Source organism: Daktulosphaira vitifoliae, unplaced genomic scaffold, assembly GCF_025091365.1.
Source record: "Daktulosphaira vitifoliae isolate Bord-2020 unplaced genomic scaffold, ASM2509136v1 Scaffold_1, whole genome shotgun sequence".
NCBI lineage: Eukaryota > Metazoa > Arthropoda > Insecta > Hemiptera > Phylloxeridae > Daktulosphaira > Daktulosphaira vitifoliae.
The window spans coordinates 88,692,913-88,715,402 of NW_026099572.1; the positions used below are offsets into that span (position 1 = coordinate 88,692,913).

Below are 22,490 nucleotides of genomic sequence, written 5' to 3' on the forward strand. Positions count from 1 at the left end.
CCATACATTATTCAAAAAGATAAAATAATTTAAAGTTGAAAAAATAAAATCTCAAATCGTAAATTTTAACACCAAAACTGCATGTTTTTTAATTACGGCAACCATTTGCACACAGAAGATAAGTCGTCGGGACAAATTTTTTTTTTTTAACTTATAGTCACACAGTTGTTTATATAGAGCCGTCCGGTAAAATACTTTTTACGTCCGGTAATACTTTTTGTATTACGATAGATGAGGTAAAATATATATTTTAAATATAGCCCTATATTGTAAAAATTGGCTAAAATATAAAGTATAAAATGTTACGTAGACCATAAGTTATATGAATTGTCACTAGATCTGTTCCACTCTATATATATATACATGTATTTTAAAAACTTATCCATTAAATTAAGTACAGGAGGGGTTCAAACAATAGAACATAAGGCTATGCAAATTATTTTTACTATATAACTTTTGACCAAGTTTCAGAATTTCAGCATCTTTAAAATACATGTTAAATTAACGCTTTAGTGATATAGTGCAATTTTAGTATATTACTAATATGTAAGATATTAGATACAGGACATTGAAAGAACAGTTAATTACTACGCTTAGTAAATTAATACAGTACATTAATTTATCTTAAATATGATCAACTAAATAATTTGTAATAATAAAATTTTTAGTTTTTTAAGTAATTTATAAAAATAAATTTTGCATCATGATAACAATAATCATAATCATTATAATAAATAAATAACAAATTATTACAATATTTTAGATACCTATTAAAAAATATATAATACATTAAATACATAAATATTAAATTTAAATTCATAAAATATTTTATTCTTGAAAAATTTTAGTATTATTATAAATTAACAAATCATAGTAATATGAAATAAATCAAGGAAAAACAATATTGTAAAGCATAATTAAAAAGTTTTAACTGTACAGTTTTAATACTTTATAAATGATCTCTAATACTTAAGTAATTAGTTCCATTAGAAACAAGCGAATATTTAAACTAATAATAATTTTTAAACAGCAGTCAATAAAGTAATCAATAAAATTCAAGGAGTAATATGTCATTTATAACAACTGAGTAGGTTGAAAATATTACTAAAGAAGGATAATTGGGTAAGTGTACAGAATTCCTGTTGTTTTTACTATTTATCATATAAATAAATAGTTTTTTATCCCTCTTGATATTTCACTGATTGAGTGCCTTAGTTTTAGTTATTAATGAGGTGGACATAATGCTCATGCACTCAGACCTGTTGGTCCATTGTTTACCCACCTAAGTGTTATCACCGAAGTTTTATTACATTATACCTATCATTGTATAAGGGTGGACCATTAAATCACCCCTATGGATGACCAAAAAGTCCTGTCTCTCCGGCGAAATTAAATATCTCTCTGGGTCTTAGGTATTTAATATCTTCTTTTTCAGAAAAAGGCTTACTCAAGTAGTTTAGATGATTCAGTGGTTAATAATTATAAAAATATATAATTGCTTATTTTATATTTATAATATTTATTTTATTTTGTATGTTAATTTGAACTTTTCTGTACTTCTTTTTCATTGATAGAAGAATATTTTACATTTTTTGTAAAAAATTGAAAAGTAGTATTTATTAATAATAAATATAGATAATTCAGTTAAAACTTATAAACATACTCATATATTTGTACAATTTGTCGGAGATTACATGTGTAAAATTTGAAAAGGATCATTGTTGTAGGAAATATTAAAAAACACTTTAGTGCATTTATCGGAGATCATAAACAGACCACTTAAGAACACTAATCTCATTACTTGACAAAAATCGATTAATACCAAATATTCGACGAATAAATGAGTAGTAGAAAAAACCCAGTACAGTGGGGACGTGGCATAGTTGGGTCCAGTATAGATTAAAATCACTATCATAAAAAAGGCTTCGATGCAAATCTGTAGATAGTGTTCAATTCTAAGAAATTGATGGATAATTACAAAAGCAACCTCAACTTCTATTTCCTTAATTATATCTAGACAAGTAATTCTTAGATTCAAAAATATAATTGTTAACGCCACGTAATGGTTCGTGAGTTATTTTATTACTATTTTAAACTTAGCGGAATGTATAATATAAAATAAATTTTACAACAATATGATTTTTATGTAATTAATAAAAAAGAAATTATTTATTAATCCACAAATATAAATTCTATAAAATTTTTAACTAATTAACATTGAGCAGAGCTAGCGGACAGGTTACTGCGGCTATTGTCGCACTAGTACTAACGAAATGAGATAATAACATGTCTTAACAATAATATATAATTTTTATAATTAATTGTTTTCAAATTATTATTGATTTCGATTTTTAATCTGTTAAAAGTAATAATTTTTGAAGTTATTGAATTTAAATGAGGATAAAATGAAATTATTTGAAATTTTTTTTTCTAACTCATAAAAAATGCAAAATATAAATTGTTATAGGTAGATTCGAACCTCGTACCCTAAACATGAAAGTCACAAGTGTACCAATTCAGCAACTGTTTATTACTTTCCTCTGGTTATAAAATTGACAATTTAAGCTAATTCAAATTTTAAAGTTACTTTTCGACTTTAAAAAAGCAAAAAAATTTAATTAAGTTTAACTTCTTATGTATTATGAACTTTATTCTATGTCAACTAAATTTAATAATATTCATGAAAATCAGTGTATTTCCCTTGTAAGATATTTTAAAATAAAATAAACTTCAAAACCTAGAATTTTAATACAACAATAGCATATATTTAATACGGTAGCTTTTTTCACCAAGAAGAAAATTTATTATTAAAATTTTTAGCTTCGATGCGAAGCTGAGAAGGTATTGGTTTTACTATAATGTGTTTTTTTTTTTTTTTGTGTGTCTGTTACCACTTTTTCTCAACTCTCACCGAACGGATTTCTTTCAACAATACGTCAAAAGATCACAAATCGTATCTAGTCGAAGACATTATCCTTAAAAATTGAAAAAAATTCCCCCGTTCCCCGTAAATGAGGGAAACCTCCAAAAAAATTACAAATTTAAAAATCGCTAATTTTCGAAATTTTTTCAATTTTTTTTACTAAAATGTGCCGTAACTTTTTCAAAAATGAATATATCAATATAACTTTTTTTTATATAGATGCTTGATGTCTTTACTTATTATTTGATATATTTTTTTTTGTAAATCTGACTCTTTATCTGCCCATAGGTGAGGATTTAAAATAACAACTTTTTCACAAAAAATTTACTTTTTCAACTTAACTTTTGAAAATGTTCCGAAAGATCTGACAATTTTATATATATCTTAAATTAATGATAATGTAATATACTTTAATTAAAAAAAAAAAAATTTGACCTCTGGACTTGTCTTCATGGTGAAAACGGCTACCGAATGCTATTTTTGTGTGAAAATTTTCGATTTTATAATTTACATTTTTTACTTTAAAGTGCTATAACTTTTTAAAAAATGTATGGATCAATACAATTTTTTCATGAAAAGCAGTATTCATATACATCTTTCATTGAACATACTTTTTTTTTAAATCAGACCATTTCCCTATGTGTGGGGGGGGGCTTAAAATATAAAAAATGCATATATAAAGTAGAACTTTTTCAACATAACTTTTGAAAATGTTTCGGAAGGTCTGACACTTTTATATATGTCTTAAATTAAAGGTAATGTAATGTACTTTATTATGTAAAAAAAAAATGTCGGACTTTATTTTGTCTTCACGGCGAAAATCGCTACCGAATGCTATTTTCGTGTGAAAATTCTCGATTTTATTTTTTACATTTTTAACTTTATAATGCTATAACTTGAAAAGTGTATGGATCCACACAATTTTTTCTGAGAAATAATATTTTTTAATAAACCCTTTTTCGTTCGACATACTTTATCTTAATCGAGATATTAATAAGGAACCAGCAGATCATGTAGCTTTTGGAATAAAACACCAATTTTTTTTAAAATTTAACACTATCTAAAGATTTCCATCGAAGCGTTTTTTTTTATAGTGATTTTAATCACTGTCAGATATCATTATACTTGATCCAACTATACCACGACACCACTGTGTCGCGACCCCCCTGTGCTGGGTTTTTTTTTTCATAGTAAAGTGTATAATATAAGTTATAATAAAGTGTCAATAACATTTTTAAAAATTAAACTGAAAAAGCTTAACTTGTGTGCAATAATTGCTTTTTTGAATCACTCCTGTGGGAGGATTTAAAGTCAGATTTAAAAAAAATTTATATCAAATGAAATATAAATATTTAAGGTTGCAATATAGGTTTGAAAATGTTCCGGATACTCTGACACACACACACATATATATATATATATATAATGTATTATACATTATTATGGAAAAAAAATTTTCGGACTTTACTTTGTTTTCACTATAACTTTTTGAAAAATGTATGGATCAATACAATTTTTTTATGATAAATACTATTTATATACCTCTTTCATTCGACATAATTTTTTTTAAAAATAACCATTTCCCTTTAAATATTTATTCCCACTGTGTTGGTTTTTTAAAATTTGTAATTAATTTTTGCTTCGTTACAACCAGTGGTGTTTTTAGATGCGATTGATGCGTCCAAGGCATATAAGCACGAGCAGAGAAAATGCCATATTTTAAAATTGTATGAGTATAATATAAAGTTAATATTAAAAAATTAATTGGTTTATATTATACCAATTAATTTTTTGTTTATGCTAAGTCCTTCGACTTGTCTGTATTTCATCATATTTGATCATAGGTCAAAGTCATCTATTAAAAATTAAATATAGGCAACTTTGTCAACAGAAGTATATGAAAGTTTTGCAATGGTTTTATATAGAAAAGAAATTATAGTATGATGAATATTAACTTGATATTATCGAATTTTTAATGGAGAAATTTTTTTATACATTTAGTTTTAAGAATACAATTACTTCTCCAGTATTGTGTAATCTTATTTATTTTAACAAAATAAATAAATTTGCTTAATTTAATTTACAATAACTACAAATTTAAAAATGATCTTGTTAATAGTTTTATGTTGTAGTAAATTTCGTTAGAGTTATCTAATAAAATCTTAATTAAAGATAATTATTTAAATAGATAACAAAATTTAAACATTTTTCTATCACATCTAGATGTTGAAATAATTATTAATTTATAATTCATACAATAATTATACAGTAAAATCTTTATAAAAATATTAAAATTTTTTTTTTTTTTAACTATCTTAAAATTATTTCATGATGTTTAACAGGATTTGTGAAAATTTTAGAGCTATTCTATCAAATTAAACAGACTTTTTTAATTCTTAAAGTTGATTTTTCAACAAAAAACTTTAAGTATAATTTTTTTTGGTTTAACTTACAATAATGAAACTTTATCCATTATATAGATAATTTTATAAGTATATAAACATATTAACTTAGTACAGTTTAAGTAAAAATAAGGTGAAAAAAGGTGTTACTACAAAAAGAATATCAGGATAATTCGTAAAATTACTGGAAAAATTCTTTTATATACTATTCTAGTATAGTTTAATTTTGAAATAATCAGTGCTCGAATTGGCCAAAAATAAGTAGGGGAGCTCAACTTAACAATTTGAAAACTGCGTCCCTAGCATTTTGAAGTCTTTTTTTTTTTTACTCATTACTTTATTTAGTATTTATTAATAAATTATATTTCATTATCATACTAATATTTAAAAAAAAAAAAGAGGTGGTATTTTCCACCGTCCTCATAAAAAAAAGTAGTTGGGGTGCGCAAAAAAATTTTAAAAAAAGTAGAGGAGCTACGTCCCCCTGCGCACTCCCCAATTCGAGCACTGGAAATAATTGAGTTATAATATATACAATCTTATATTAAATTTATTTTAAATATGAATACAATCTTATTTATAAATAAAGGTTTATAAATGAGTTACTTAATATGCTTTGATATTTGATTTATATTTTATACACGTCAACTTACCGAGTAATTAAGTAATGAAAACCTTTTAGTCGACCATTAACCCAGTTTCTAATAAACTTAATTATATACAAGGAAATAAAATAAAAATGCTTATTATTAATCATTTTATTAAAATGATATCAATAATAATAATTATTGATTAAAATTCAACTGTGGATCTCATTTTAGTTAGTTTTGGGTTTTTGACTGGATATTATCATATCTTTCCACTATAAAGTACAGCATAGGAATCGGATCTTTTCTATTATAGCCAATTTTATCAAACATAGTAAGAGATATATCGTTAAATCTACTTATTATTGCATGTGGTGATATTCCTCTTAATCCCATTTGTTTAGTGACGGCTTTTGTGATTAATTTACCCAATCCGTTATTTCTTTTATCAGATCGAACAACTAAAGTAGTTAAACCACCATAACTTCCACACATGGCCCATGCAAGCAGATCGTTATTATTTTTACTGAATATTCCGTAGCCAAAATTGTAAATAACTGAATCTTCAATATCCGATTTAGAATAGACATCACTGTGTTTCCATTGTGAATACATAAAATCTACATGATTTTTATTAAGCTGACTTATGAAAACATCGTCTGGAATTCTACAACAAATACAGCATTTACATTTTATTTATTATCATTTTAATATAATTTATTCAGAATAATTCTATACACTAAATATTAAATGAAAAATAAGGAAAATTATTTTAGATATGGTCGAAAATAGAAAACAAATTTTTTGGGTTTGCTTGTTGATATATTTGAATGGTTTTTGTATAATAGACAGTAAGCTTTACAAGATAAAACATTATAATCCAAACTAGTTAAAAATCATACTAGCCCAAATTAAGGGTCCCCGAGCTTTAATTTTTAGAGGGTCTTTGATTTTTTTTGTTGAGTTATAAAAATATAGATTGAATGACACTAATGTTATAGAGGCATTATTTAATTGTTGGACTCTAAGTCTTACAATAAGGATGGATTTAGAATTATTTTAAATGAATGGAGGTGTACAAAAAGTTTATAGGTGATAAAATAAATTTTTTGCCAATTTTATTAATTAAAATATCTTTTTTCAGTAGTTAATGATAAATCAAAAAGGGGAGAAATGATGCCTGCGCTCACCTCTTGATCCGTCACTACCTTATATCTTTATTCGAGTTTGAAATTATAAAAATATATAGAATATACCTTATGTATATATTTTATAAATATAAAAATTATCTAGCTCAAAACTAAACTTAAGAGGGCGTCCAAGTAAAAACGATGCGCATATAACGCTCCTGAGATGGCGATGTGGTCCATTTGGGCGGCAAGGTCACACTATCAGTCCCTACTACCTCTCTCCAGCGATCACTGCCGTTGAATCGTTCCAAACCGATACAGTTTTAATTAGTGATGGGCATTTTCGAATATTTTAAACTATCGATTAGTATTAAACTATTCGAATTGTTTTTATACAATAAAATAGTTTATTTTTAGCATAAACTATCGAATAGTTTTAAAATCGATTATTTTCGTCCTAGTATAGAAAAGAAGTTTTTTTATATCTTTTTATGCAGCTATCACAGTCATAAAGACACAATCACCTTTACAGTAATCTGTTAGTTTTTAGTGAGAACGGTTTTGCCTTACAAATAGTTTGTATGGAGGCAAAATAAACATTTTAATTATTTTCTAATTTTTTTGTATGTATGATTTTGATATTTTTTTTTAGCTCTTTTATATCCAATCAAGAGCAACCTTTTAGGGAAATGAGGATCTTCAATCTCGAGCAGTAACCACTCTATGTAAAACATACTATAATATAGTGACTGTGTAACACGTGTTTTACAAAATACACAAAATGTAGTAAAGTTTAAATATCAGAGTATTCTGATGACGACACAATAGTTAGAAATTATAACTTTCAGTGTAACATTATAATGCACAATGAAGCAAGAAATAAGAGTTCATTAAATAAATTCATACTTGGTTAGTAAAAAATTTTGTGTTTGATATTACCAAGAAATAATTTACATAAACAAATGTATATATACTCACATTTGTTAATACCGATTATCCAACACAAACCGATATAGGAATCGTAAAATAAACGCCATTTCACATTTATCAAAAAAAAATCAAAAATAGCTTTATCATGTATTATTTTTTTACAATTTCGTTAAAATTCAATTTCCAAAGAATTATTATTTATGATAAACCTTAAATTAAACTAGGCGTGAAAAACGTCGTGTGTGCAAAAAATGGAAGTTAAAAATTTTTTTTCTCTGAATTAAAAAAATACTCTACTTGGCGATAGGATCAAGTGTAATAATTGTATGCAATTGGAGTAATTGTAAATGCATATTTTCTCTCAGAATATATAGCAGATTTTATTTTAGATTGAAAAGTTGAAAAGATAAATTGGGTGTCGAAATGTTCATATAAAATTTAATATAAGTTTATATTCTCTATAGTAAACTTAAAAAATCCCCATTTATCCTATGAATTTTAATATATGTTAAGATTATTAAATACGCGCTTAATTATTTAGAATTTCTTATCACACATTGTGAGTCTTAAAAATCAAAAAATGGTCTTGAGTAATACCTTAAACTACGTATAAATAAATTCAGGATCGGTAAACTTTAAATTCCTACTCAAATTTTTTATGATCTTTATTTTTTTGGTTAATAATTAATTTTTTGGAGAAAAAATATCTGATTTTTGTCGAATACTAAAATATCAGCTACTAAATCCGTCCACGAATATAATGTATGCTGTCGACTCATATTTATGATAAGTGTGTTTTCGAATGTTAAAAAAAAAAACTCCATGTAAATTTCTGACAGATTTCTGATCACTAGATATTTTTATTAAATATTTATTATATTTTACGAGTAAAAACCATTGAGTAACTATGGTAAAAAGGATTGCAGTAAAATTGAAATTGGAGTCCCTTTACCCGTCAACAATAACAATTTTTTTATAAATTCACATAAGTGGTTGCTAAATTGTATTCTGGTTCGTCGATAACAAAATATAAAATAACTGGTTTTGATTATTCGCGTGGGAGCAGTTGAAGGGGAGGGTAATCGGTTACCTCCGCACAACAGAAAATTCGTTACGTTATAAATGCCACTAGAAATCGATACATGTTGACAGGCAAAAATTCATTTTTTTGCACAAAAACTGAGATCTATATAATTTTGTTAACCCAACTCTGAAGTTATTTATTGAACTTTTAAAAACCAAATATTAGGAATATTTACTTATGAATAAAAACTATAAATGATGTTAATGAAAAAAAACGCTAGATTTAAGATAATTTTCTCCTTTATAATTTGGTTAAAATTTTGGGACTAGTATCAATACAGATCAAATAAAGTAGTCCAACGTAAAACATGTTAAAATCGTTTATTCTATGTATCATGTTAAATAAAAGTTTGGATAAATGTTATGTCATAGCCTTTTTTTGGTCAGGGTTTTGGTTTTATTTTTTTCTTTAATAACAAATAGAAAATAACTAAACCGGACCGTCTATTAATAGCAATAATTTTAGTATATTTGAGCGGCAAATTCAAACAACCAATGGAATAAATATTTTACAAACGGTAACAAATTCAAATAAAATGTAAGTTAATAACATCAAAATCAATCACTTCGTAAATTTATTTAAATAATATATTTAAAAAAAATTTTATGTAATCGTCAACATAATGTCTATTTTGATTTAGGGAGGGGTGGCCTAGCCCCTTTAGTTGGCATCTACGATTTGTGAAGATCATTAAAACATTTAAGAGGTTAATTTTTTTTTTTTGATTGACGTCCGAGTTTTGGAAAATGTATGCCACGTGAAAAATTTCCTTAAAACCATCCGTCAAATCTATCTTGTATACAGGACCGTTTTAGGGGTTGCTCGGAGGCGCAATAAATTTAATAGTACAGAATTTTAATAGTACAGAGCAAAACCTACAAAATTTGTAGGTTGGGTTTAAAATTTAATATTGTCAACTTACAGTCGCGTAACCAAGTGTATCGTAAGATGATTTTATGTAAGCTCTCATGTGCTGCTATAACTCATTGATTTTGATAAATATTGGATTTGTCATCTTACTCCATCGTACCCTACATAAAAAAATTCAAAAGGAGCTGAGATGGGGTTCAAACTTTAATAAAAAATTTTTTATTTAAATATTTTTATATATTATTTTATCTTTTGGGGTTAGCTTGGTCTGATGAGGGGTAGAAATTTATATTTCGGTGAACTGAGTTCCGGGTTCGATCCCCAGGGTGCCGAGTTTTTTTTGTGATTTTCTTATTGGTGGTGCCTGATCTCTAGTGCAAGTCAGCCATAATACCTGTCTCGTCCATCATTGGCCTAGCCAAGAATCATCACTGACTCCCCAACATATGAAGAAGGGTACTACCCTTTGTAGTAAGTTCAGGAACTTGAATGATATAAAAATGAGAATTTTTTTATATTATTGTAATTATATTGTTATTTATATAATCAAATAAATCCAAATTTTTATAATAATATAAATATTTTTTATTTTTATAAATACTTTATTTTTTTATTTTTTTATTCGCCTTGTGATTAATAAGTAAAAATTGTTGTTATTTACTCAACTATTTAATATATGGTAAACAATTAAAGATAAGATAATCATTTTCTTGGAAACTATTGAAAAGTTTATATTTTTGTAATAGAAAAAAATATTCAATTAAAAAAACATTACAATAATAATATTATTTCTTTTACGAAAATTAAATAATCTCAATAGATACCAAGAAAACAAATGTCTCATTCTTAATCTATTATTATGTATTAACTATAGTTGATTATACGTAAAATTTGTATTTATTTATCACAAAATCAAAAAATAAATTATGCCACATGAGTACTAAAGATATATGCACATGGAAATAATAAAATAATAAATATTGTTCTCATTGTTTGTAACAATGAGAACAATAGAAACCCGTTTCCAGACTTACTGAACACCCTGTATACATTTGGTTCTTGTCGAGTAATGAATCAAATACGTTGTGTTGTGATACCGACCCATATCACTTTGAGTATTTTTTTTATTGGGAAATAACCTGCCGTTATAATAAGCATTGAGCTCAGTGGAAATTGGATAATTTACGATAAAATGAATCCACCTTGTGTAGAACACTAAATAACTGTTACTATTTCTTTCAAGTAACAAATTGTTATTGCTAATAAAGCAGTAAATTTTATAAATCACTGTTATTGTTATTTTTTCCAATCACTATGCGACAGCATTTGTGAGGAGCTGCATCCTTGTCAGTAGACAATTCTTATGATAAAACGAACTATACTATAATATAGCATATGTAAATGATAGCTATTTCACGTTTTCCTTGTATTTAAGTTTTTATTAAATTTTCATGAAAGTAATACCAAAAAAAAAAAGCTTATTGTAATAAGTATTGTTCAAATAAATTTCATTAGGATAAGTATCTTTATGACATAGTTATAGCAGTTTTTAAATATTAGTATGAATAGTAGTTAAAAAGGAAAAAATTAAAAATTATTTCTTTACAATAACTTAATTTTGAGATATTTTTCTAAATTTCTAAAGTTGAGAATACGCATAATAAGGATCAGTATAGATTGAACTCTAAAAATAATTATTAAAACTATTATTTCTTAAACCCTTCCCAAAAGTTTTATACAAAAATTTATATAATCTTTCTGAATTTTGAGAGTTTAACGACTATTTGTATATAAAAGATAAGTCAAAGTCTTAAAAATAATTATTTCAATTATTTTTTTCTGAATTAAATAGGGTCAAATGTCATAATGCATTTTTTTTTTAGATAATTACAAGTTTTTATCTCGAATTTAAATTCTATATGATATCAACATATAAGCACCATAACTTTTCAATATACAATAATAACTACTAAAAATTCTAAGAGAAAAATGAATTTAGAATTACTCTATTTGTTTCTAATAACCCACTTCACCCTATATACAAACTTTAACTTAAGATACATTTAAAGATATTCAATTTTCAACAATTATAAAAGAATAAATGATGATAGTAATATACGTTTTTAAATATAAAATTATGTTTGTAAATTTAATATTTGGTATATTAGCTAAGTACGAACATTTTTATAAATTAAATATTATTAGTTATTTGTTTCAGTTTTATATTATAGTGACTTTTTGGATTAGACTATTAAGAAATACTATTAAGTAAAATATAGTATGTTAAGTATATTTGCTCTTTTCGTAAGTACTACAGAAAGTTGAGTAAACGAAAAAAAATCATACGCATTTTTACAAATTTCAGAAGTTTACTTTTTCATTTTAGCTTCAACTCGCTCTAAAAAAAACAAAAAATTAGTCATTAAAGTGTAAAATTAGTCATTAAAGAGTGAAATTAGTCATTAAAGTACACTATTCAGTATAAAATTTAATGCTTTAAAAACTGATATTTAACTTTTTTCTTTTAAACATAGTAACTCGAGTAATCGTGTTGTTTTATGCTTAATATTATAACATTTGAAGAAGTATTAGAAAAATCGTTGAATTAATTTAGCTTGAACTCCACAATATTAGTAAAATTTGGCTATGAAAATATATTTTCGAATAGAAAATTTTATACTTTACAAAGTTGATACCTTGACATTTTTTTCAAAATGCAAGAAAACATCGTTGCATTACACGAATGAGAACAAAATCAAAAAAATCTTATCTGACTCTAGCATTATCTCAATAGATGCGAAATTATTATGCAATTCTATAGGTTAAATAAAATTCTCTACACCTTTCTATAGAAAATCAAATTGTCTACAATTTTGATCTGTAATAATTTTTTTTTTTATATAACAGATTTATATTAATTTTGAAAAAATAAAATGAAATACGATTTCATGTAAAAATTAGTTATTTAGAAAATGTTATTTAATAAAGAGTGTTATTATTTTGGTACCGCACAAGTAATAACAATTTTATTATGAAACCAAAGCCGGTTTTCGAAACACCACCGCCGACGACTGCACATGAGCAACAACCTCCGAAAAGTGCGTCGCAAAACTGTGTAAATATATGAAAACATGTAAGAGATATGATACGTCGTAGAGATTTGACCAATATGTCAAATTTAGCATTATAAAATTATAACATCCGTTCATAGGCGATTTTTGATAAACCAATTTAAACAAAATTATAACAGCTTAAAGTAACGTAAACTTTAAATGGTTATAACTCTTTTTTAAAGTTTTTACTGAGACTCAAGCATGGACAGATGTAGATAATTTTGTCGTGTTTAATTTGACATATTCATGTCTCTATGACCATTCAATCCTCCAGAATCTATGATCGCCCGAGATATGTTTTGATATGCCGTAAAAAAGTACTTGGACGCCCTATTAATCCTAAAATTTGATATCGTTGAAAAAAAAGTACTTCAGTTCTAATTGAGCTGCTTCGTTGGCGGGCATCCATTTAAGAATACTATCAGCATATAATTTACTTTCTAAACCCTTTGTTTTGATGGTTGTCTTAATAACATCTACCATTCTTCCAACGTTTGCTTGAAATAGAAGAGTTCTCTGCCAATTGAAACGTTTGGTAGAACTTAAAATTCTTATATAATTATCTTCATTACCAGGAAATGTATACGTAACAATTATAACAGGATATTGGTTTCCCTGGAAATTCAGTTATTATTAATAATTGAACAATAATTTAAAAGAAAAAAATATTTGTCATTTGATTTGCAATAGGTTCTGCAGTGGCATTTTTGAAAAAAAAATCTTCTTTTTATATCAGGCTATAAGTTGATTTGTGAGCGTATTCCTTAAGTGTTCTATAAGGTTCTGATGTATTTGATTCAGCGAATATTCTGTGTTACCTTTTTTAAAAAATAACTTTTAATGTAGTTCAAAACTAAAAATTATTTAAAAAATGCAACAACAAATATTTGATGGATCAAAAATTATTAAAAATGTCAAAATCTAGTGGGAAATTCTGTGTATATTATATAAGTATTATTTCTTAAGGTATACGTTAATTAAAAATATTTTTAGTGGGTATACCATACAAAATACCACTGGGATTTGATATTTGTATCATTCTCCCAATTATTTGCTTGAAAATTTATTTACTTACAACTTGGTATTGAATACCTAAAAATGTGCCATTTTCAATATCACTTGGAACGTAGTATAATTTGTAACTTGTTGGTGCATTACTTTTGTTCCATTTAAAACCATTTTTTATAAAATAATATGCCTGAAATTATTTATAGTACATTTATTAGATTTTGATCTAACTATAATAAATCAAATTTAATATATTTATTAAAACTTAAACGACAATTTTTCTTTTGGATAGTTAAAAAAAAACTCAGTGAAATCAGGTTTGGTACAGTAGAAAAAGGTCATAAAGGAGATAATTATAGATTGAATTCTGATAATAATCAAGATTACTATCATAGAATGCTTCGATGCGATTGTGCTTAAAGAAAGTTAGATTATTTTAATCTTCATTAATTAATAATTAGTAATAAATTATTACTAATAATAATAGTTTGAATTGAAATTGTAATTTATCATAAGGCGTTGGTAGTTAAAACATATTATACTAAAGAAGGATATTTTTAAAAATCAGGGGTACTAAATCCTTATATGCTTATACTGTTTGTCCTAAAGTATATGCACTAATAATTGAAAACAAAATTAAAGTTGAATATTATAATAATACAAAAAACAATAATATTTTGGACATAAATAACATCTTAATTATCAATGGTAATTAAAATGGGTAAAATAAAAGCTGAACTTTCGCTAAAACTATTTTGATACCTTATATATATATATATATATATATATATATATAGATAATAAATTATCTTACAGTTATGAATAATAACTGCCTTAAATGAGACCACTATCTTTAACAACATAATAGTATAGAAAAAAATAATTTCAAAAAATTGTGTTCTATAATTTTTTTATCCAATTGAACGTTAATCCGTTAAAGTATTTTAGTACATAAAGCATGTAGCACAAGTGCAGTATACTTACACCTATACAAGTTGTAACCATATTACTCTATATTTTAGGTTTTATCATAACACGCTAATTACGTGCAAAATTATGTTATTTGATAAATTCATCAACATTAAAATTGTATTTTTATACAATATCATAAATAGTACTAACAGACAAAAAATTTTAAATATAATAACTAACATATCACTAAATTGTATTAGTTAATATTTTACAAAACTGTTATTTTATTGTGAGCAATTTTCTAAATATTAATTGTAATACCATTACAAATTAGTAATAATATATTACAACTTTCAAGCATTTTGTTATATTATAAACTACAATATACGTTGAATTTGGTTATTTTTCGAATTGTAAACTATTGAATAAAGACAAATATATATTATGATTTCATGTATAAAAATAAAGTGCTAAAGGATTATTTCTTATCTTAAATTGCTTGTGAAAAATGAGTCAAGTCATAGTGATAATTTATTAATCGCGGGTAAAAGGTTAATACATTAGATGAAGTACGCAATTTAATAACAATTATAAGTTTATTACATTTAAGAATACAACTTGGTAAAAATATATCGTACAAAACAAAAATGAACGTTAATAGTGTGAGAGCAATGACCGACTAAATGAGATACAAAAACTAAGGTTAGACCAACAAAAATAATTAAAAAACACCATTAGTATATTACTTATAAAAATCATTAACAATGTTAGGAACATATAACAAAAAAAAATAATAATAACAATATATCATAATGATGAATAATTGAAGCGAAGTCAGTTTTCCCCTACACTATTCTTCTCTGACTTAATGCAAAAGAAAAATTACGTTTTTACGAATTTTTTAGTGGTAACTTCTATGTATGGATAGCTATGATCTGCTAGCGAACATCTCCTAGGATGAATACTAGATTTAATCGGTCTGCCATAATCCACGGTACTTTGTTATGTAGTTGTATCATATAAATTGTATCACAATGATCTAGTAAAATAGACAGGGCGTATTTCAATGGTCTGTGAATACGTTCGATTATTCCATTCATCTGGGGAGATAGTAAGAAGAACGTATTTGATCTGCTCCAAATGTATCTACGAGTGCTCTAACAGATCCGAATTATCAGTCTTAGTCAGATGTTAAAACCGGTACGCCAAATCTTGCGATTTACCATTCCCTGATTTTCTTTGCTCAAGCAGCGGCCGTTATGTTACGAATTGGTCACACTTAAGACCAATGGGTGAAATCGTCAAGGTAGGTAAAAATGTACATGTACATTCGTTTGCTAGATTGAGCGGCCTAACGGTATCAATGTGGATATGTCTGAATCTATGCTGCGTAAAGCATACGGCGTAATGTTGTAACATTGTTTTATCAAATTTACTGTCCCCTCGGCGTCCGTGTAATGTTTCGAAAATTTGTCGTCGGCGTGTTAGTGGCATGTACAGCCTAAGTACAAATAATAAGGATGTAGCTACGTATCTATCGAGCAATTATTTGAGTTCCACGTCATTCATCTGGCCCACATCAAGTTGATTTGCGCTCAAAATTATCCAATAACTAGTACAGTCAGAGAAATCACTGTGATTTTTGAATCATGGATATCTTTCGAAGTATTATTAATATAGTTTAGAGATGAATTGTACCTGTCTATGGCGGTACCATTTATAAGATTTTCTCCTCGCCTTTACATAAACTCTGAGGTTCGCTAGGTGTATCCCCTAAATCTCTACTTGATACGATTTCTTACATCTATACCTATTTTCTCCTATCTTATCTACATTTGACGTTACTCCTATGCTTAATATGTATCATTTATAAGTTATGATAGATTTTTGTGGTTATATTTATAATAATAACTTGTTATTATAGAAAACAATCGGTATCTCACACCGCACTGTACCATATATGTATTATTTCTTTTATTAAAATTTTTTTTAGTTATTTATTACAAAAATGAACGTTGTCAGTCTATCTTATATCTTCTGTTGATAATTCAAACTTCGATAATTACATTTCAGAATTTTTATCAGAAGATGGTTCTGGAGTAAGTAATCATGATTTTAAATATGATTAAAATACTGATATTATTAGTGAAATTGATGAATTTAATAGTTCTAATAATAATGAAACATTACAATAAACAAATTCAAAGTTTTTTTTATGGAAAAAAAAATATAAATGGTCGGTAAATGACATTACATCAAAATAAACTGGGAACGCGCGTCACAATACTTCTGAAAGTTATGCGAACCCGTAAAAAACTTAGATCACTCTGCGAACCCTTCTGATATTTGTGATATATAACTTACTGGTTCTATTATAAGGAAAATTTTAATTCGGTTTGCAAAAATTCATAGCATCCGTCAAAAATATAGACGAAAATTGAGTCTTACAAAAAACACTGATAAAATTGAATTACGATCGTTTTTTAATATTATTTTTACAATGCTATTTTTAAGTCAAATTATAAAAGTGTCGGTCTATTATTAGGACTAGTAATAGGACTAGTCGAGAAATAATTTATTTAGTGGTGAGTAAAAAAAGTTTTTTATTTTTAATTAACTGTTTACCTTGATAATCCGGATAATAGAAATGAAAAAAAAAAGAAAATAATTCTACTTTTTCTACTTCTGACATTTTTGATAAATTCATTAATAGTAATAAATCATTCGTTGGATTTCTGTGCTACTTTAGACAAAATGCTTATTAGCTTTCGTGAGAGGTGCAAGTTTAAAGTGTACATACCCAAAAAAGCTTGTAAATATATGTCTAACTGATTCCAATAGTCATTATTAATATATTGAATATATTTATGATGATCAAAAATTTCAATGGATACTTATTTTAGATTTAGCCGAAAAAAGAATTGCAAAACCAATTAGGTCAGTTTTGAGGTTAGCTAAACCAATACACAGTTCAAATAGAAATATTACACTCGTTAATTGGTTTTGTTCCATAGAATTAGTAGAGCTTTAAAAAGAAAACCTAACACAGTGGTGTTGCGGCACAGAGGAACGCGGCAAAGTTGAGACGTAGAAGTATATATGATATCTTTAGTTAATTATTATCATCAAAAGGCATTAATTTATATCTGTTAAATTTTATAATTTGTATATTTTTAATTTTATAATTTTTATGATTTTTATTTTACTCGAATATTAAATGCTAGTTCAATTATTTGTTAAAATAAAAATAACAATATTATTTTGCTTTAACGTTCAATTTCACATAGTAGAACAGTCGTATGTAATTTTTTTTTTTAATATTGTAATACACTTCAAAAGCTTTATTTTGATATAAGTTTAAATTATCAGGTCTTTTGTAATATTTTAAAAAGTTGAGTTGAAAAAAAAATAGACTTGTGTAGATGGTCTTTTTGGATTCTTTTGATATTTAAAAATTAAAATTATATTAAAAATATTAATTTAAAACTAAAAATGTGTTAAAAATATTTAACTCAAAAAGCCACAAAAATTATTAAAAATCGTGGACGCGTATTTCGGAAATATTGTTACTATTATCAAGGCTAAGCACATACTATTTTTTTAATTAGTATTTCTTTATGGTAATTTTTTTGTGATTTTTTCAATAAAATTTTGTCGAAAAGTTGAAGAATTCTGAATAGAAATTGGGCGGATTGTCATATCTCGGATGTACGCCGGGACAACAGATAAGATGAAATAAATTAGTTAGAGACAGATGGTCTAAAGAATAAAGTGTTTATTATCAGCCGAATAACTTGTAGGGTAGCTGTTTCATCAGTAATGTGTACAGGCCTATCCAACACTCATAGTGTCAACGGCGAAGGGACTTCATCACTCAATTTTAGGTTGGACTCGTGTATAAGGAAGAAAGAAAGATACAAACTAAGAATAGGTATGTGAAATGTTGGAACATTAACTGGTAGAAGTAGATAATTAGTAGATGCATTGAAGAGAAGAAAAGTTAATATTTGCAGTGTGTAAGAAATTAAGTGTAAGGGAGAGAAATCAAGAAAAATAGGTTAGGATTATAAAATAATATATTCGGGTAATACCAATATAACGGATGGTATAGGAATAACAATGGATGAGGAGATGAAAAATAAAGTAATAGAAGTAGTTAAGGAAAGTGACAGAATTATAATCGTAAAATTAATTTTTGAGTGCTTTTTGAAAATAGGCAAGAAAGTGTTTTGGAGATATGAATGAGGTGGTACAAAGTATATCTGGTTATGAGGATGAAAGAATCCTGGATTTTGCAGTGTCGTATGATCTTGCTCTGATACTTATTTTAGAAAGAGAGAAAAACATTATATAACTTATTAGAGTCGGAGTAATATATCACAGATTGATTATTTGATGTAAGGCTAGTAAAATATTGTAAATTTATGCTAGGCTAGTATGTAACTTCACAACATAGAATGATGGTAATAGAGTTGTGGTGTAATGGGAAGAGAATATACAAAAATCGAGGATTCGGTGATTGAAATTGAAAGGAGAAAATGAAAAAGAGTATTTAAAGAAGGTAAAAAAGAAGGCGGTGTAGAATGTAGAGACAGACATAAATGATGTGTGGAATAGATTTGCTAGTTGGAAAATATCAGACATGTTGCCATAAGGTTATTGAAAGATCTTTATAATAAAATCGTATTAGAAGGAAAAATATCAAAAGAATGGAGGAATACTATTGTGGTGCCGATATTTAAAGGCAAAGGTGACATAGGAGTGTGGAAATTATAGAGGTATAACGCTTATTAGTTATAGTATGAAGATTTCGAAAAAGGTAATAGCCAAAAGAATAACATGAGAAACATGAATAACAAAGAACCAGTATGGTGTATTGCCTACAAAATCAACGAAGGAGCCAGTTTTTTGTGTAAGATAACTAATAAAAAAGTATATTGAAAAGAAGAAAATTTTATCTTTGATATTTATAGATTTGTCGAATGAAAGAGGTATATAAATAGTATTTATCATAAAAAAATTGTATTGATCCATACATTTTTCAAAAAGTTATACTATTAAAAATTAAAAATATAAAAAGAATTTTTTTACAAAAATCTTATTTTTTTATTAACTTTGATGTCCGTTTTTACCATAAAAAAAAATAAAGTCCGAAATGTTTTTTTTCAATTATAAAGTATATTACATAAGCTTTAATTTAAAATATATATAGAAGTGTCAATATTTCCGGAACACTTTCAAAAGTTTAGTTGAAAAAGTTAATTTTTTATAAAAAAATCATCATTTTGAATCCTCCCTGTGGGCAGGCCACATTATAAAAGGTCAGATTTATAAAAAAAAATATAACAAATGATAGGTAAAGACATCAAGCATCTATAAAAAAAAAATTATATTGGTTTGTTCATTTTTGAAAAAGTTATGGCAGTTTTAAGTAAGAAAAATGTCGAAAATTAGCAATTTTTAAATTTGTAATTTTGTTGGATATTTTCCCCATTTACGGGAAACAAGGGAATTTTTTTCAATTTTTAAGGGTAATGTTTTCGACTAGATACGATTTATGATCTTTTGACGTATCGTTGAAAGATATCGGATCGATGAGAGCTGAGAAAAAGTGGTAACAGACATAAAAAAAAAATACATCATAGTAAAATCAATACCTTCTCAGCTTCGCATCGAAGTTAAAAAGTTAGTAACCGTTAAAAACTATACCCTCAATAAATACGTATAACAAATATATGTACAGTATGATTTTATGATGGATGATACACTTTCAAAATTTAAGTGTAAAAGTAAATTTTTTGTGAAAAAGTTGTCATTTTAAATCCCCTCCTGTAAGCAGGTAAAAGGTTAAATTTATGAAAAATATATACCAATTGATAGGTAAAAACATCAAGCATCTATAAAAAAAAAAATTATATTGATATGTTCATTTTTTTAAAAAGTTATGGCAGTTTTAAGTAAAAAAATTTCGAAAATTAGCAATTTTTAAATTTGTAATTTTGTTGGAGGTTTCCCCCATTTACGAGGAACGAGGGAAATTAACTCTAGTTTGAAAAACCAATTGATCATATGCCAAAGGATTTTCATACACTTTTGCTCTTTATTGTGTTTAAATGTGACATTTAATGTATCTTTATGCTACTAATTTATTTAGTAATGTTTTATGAATCTATGAAAATGACTATATTATTTCTTTTAATTACAAAAATATTACAATATTTTTAATGTTAATAATTTTTTTAATATTAAATTTTATTTACGACAAGTAATACTTCCGTTTTGAAGTTTTACACTTATCATATTTTGACTATAATATGTTACAAAACATTTAGTTGATAAATTAATTCATCCTTTTTGGGTTGCTGGTAGTTTTTATATATTTTACATATCTATGATATAAAATATACATTTAAATAATTTTAATATTTAACAAAGTAGTAATTATTTTATTAAATAAAAATTAAAAATAATATATTTTTTTGGTATCTAATTTACAAAATGTATAAACATATTAAAATTTTCATCAGTCTAAACGTTTAGATATTTTATTTTTATCTTAGGAAATATAAATAGAAGACATTAGATATTTTTAATGGTCAAATAAGTTTACTTAGCGATAATTTTAATGCATTAAAATTACTTTCTATAATGGTTCATTTGTTAATTATAACGATGTTCGATATCATACAAATCGTGTTATTCCCAGTCATCTCTAGTCAAATTTAGTAAAAATTTTATATATTGCATAATACCAAATTTTTAATTTTAGCTAAATATCATTTGGAAAATGTTTATTTTATTTATTTTTTTTGTTATAGTTAATTAAAAATCTATACAATTAATTAGTATAATTACTACAAAATTTTGAATTATTAAAAAATGAACACTTTTTTAAATAAACTATTTAAGGTGTTCTTCTTCTTAAAATTATCTAGTATATTGTATTAAATGATCCCAAAATTTAAAAAATTTCGGTATGGTACTTTTAATATACACATTACTTTTACACACGATTGGTGTAATTATGACATAAAGTATCGAAAAATCGTATTATATTCGTTAAAAAATTCCAGTATATATATATATATCTAAAAATTCTTAGTCTTGTAAAGAGTGTAGTGTACTAACTTAGTTTATTATATTCTTAACACAATTCGAGTTATTTACATAAAATGTTTCTTTCATTTTTCACATTCGCACAAATATTTAAATACTTACATGCATGCTGTCTGGCCAATCACGTTTTAGTACTTGTTCACAAAAAAATTCGGCGATTTCGCTTGGCATTTCTTCAAGAATTTCTATATCCATTGTTTTTGTAAATTTTAATTAAATATAAGTAATTAATTTAACAATTAAACCAATTAAAAATTAATCGGATTTTAATGTTTAATTAATGTAAAAAAAAATCAATAATTATAGATTTACCGAACTATAATATCAACCGATGCACAACTAGTCAGTAAGTACCAGTATGTAGTAATGAACTAATAAAACTTGCAAGGCCATGAAGTGCAATAAAAAAAATTCT

At 25.7% G+C, this 22,490-nt stretch overlaps 1 protein-coding gene across 1 annotated transcript; it reads right to left on the bottom strand.

The window, feature by feature from the left end:
• Window positions 1–5,640: 5,640 nt before the first annotated feature.
• Window positions 5,641–22,425, bottom strand: LOC126901397 (uncharacterized). The gene is made up of 4 exons (XM_050677814.1): window positions 22,178–22,425; window positions 14,115–14,237; window positions 13,410–13,654; window positions 5,641–6,579 (listed from the first exon to the last, which is right to left on the bottom strand). The coding sequence occupies exons 1-4, from the start codon at window positions 22,268–22,270 to the stop codon at window positions 6,147–6,149; spliced, it is 894 nt and encodes a 297-aa protein (XP_050533771.1). The 5' UTR covers window positions 22,271–22,425; the 3' UTR covers window positions 5,641–6,146.
• Window positions 22,426–22,490: the final 65 nt, after the last annotated feature.

Bases quoted from the DNA above. Each gene is read 5' to 3' on its own strand.
- LOC126901397 (XM_050677814.1), bottom strand. From the start codon at position 22,270: ATGGATATAGAAATTCTTGAAGAAATGCCAAGCGAAATCGCCGAATTT. The intron at 14,238-22,177 runs GTAAGTATTTAA...AAATAATTTCAG, and splicing joins ATTGGCCAGACAGCATGCAT to GCATATTATTTTATAAAAAA. The intron at 13,655-14,114 runs GTAAGTAAATAA...CTGAATTTCCAG, and splicing joins TAGGTATTCAATACCAAGTT to GGAAACCAATATCCTGTTAT.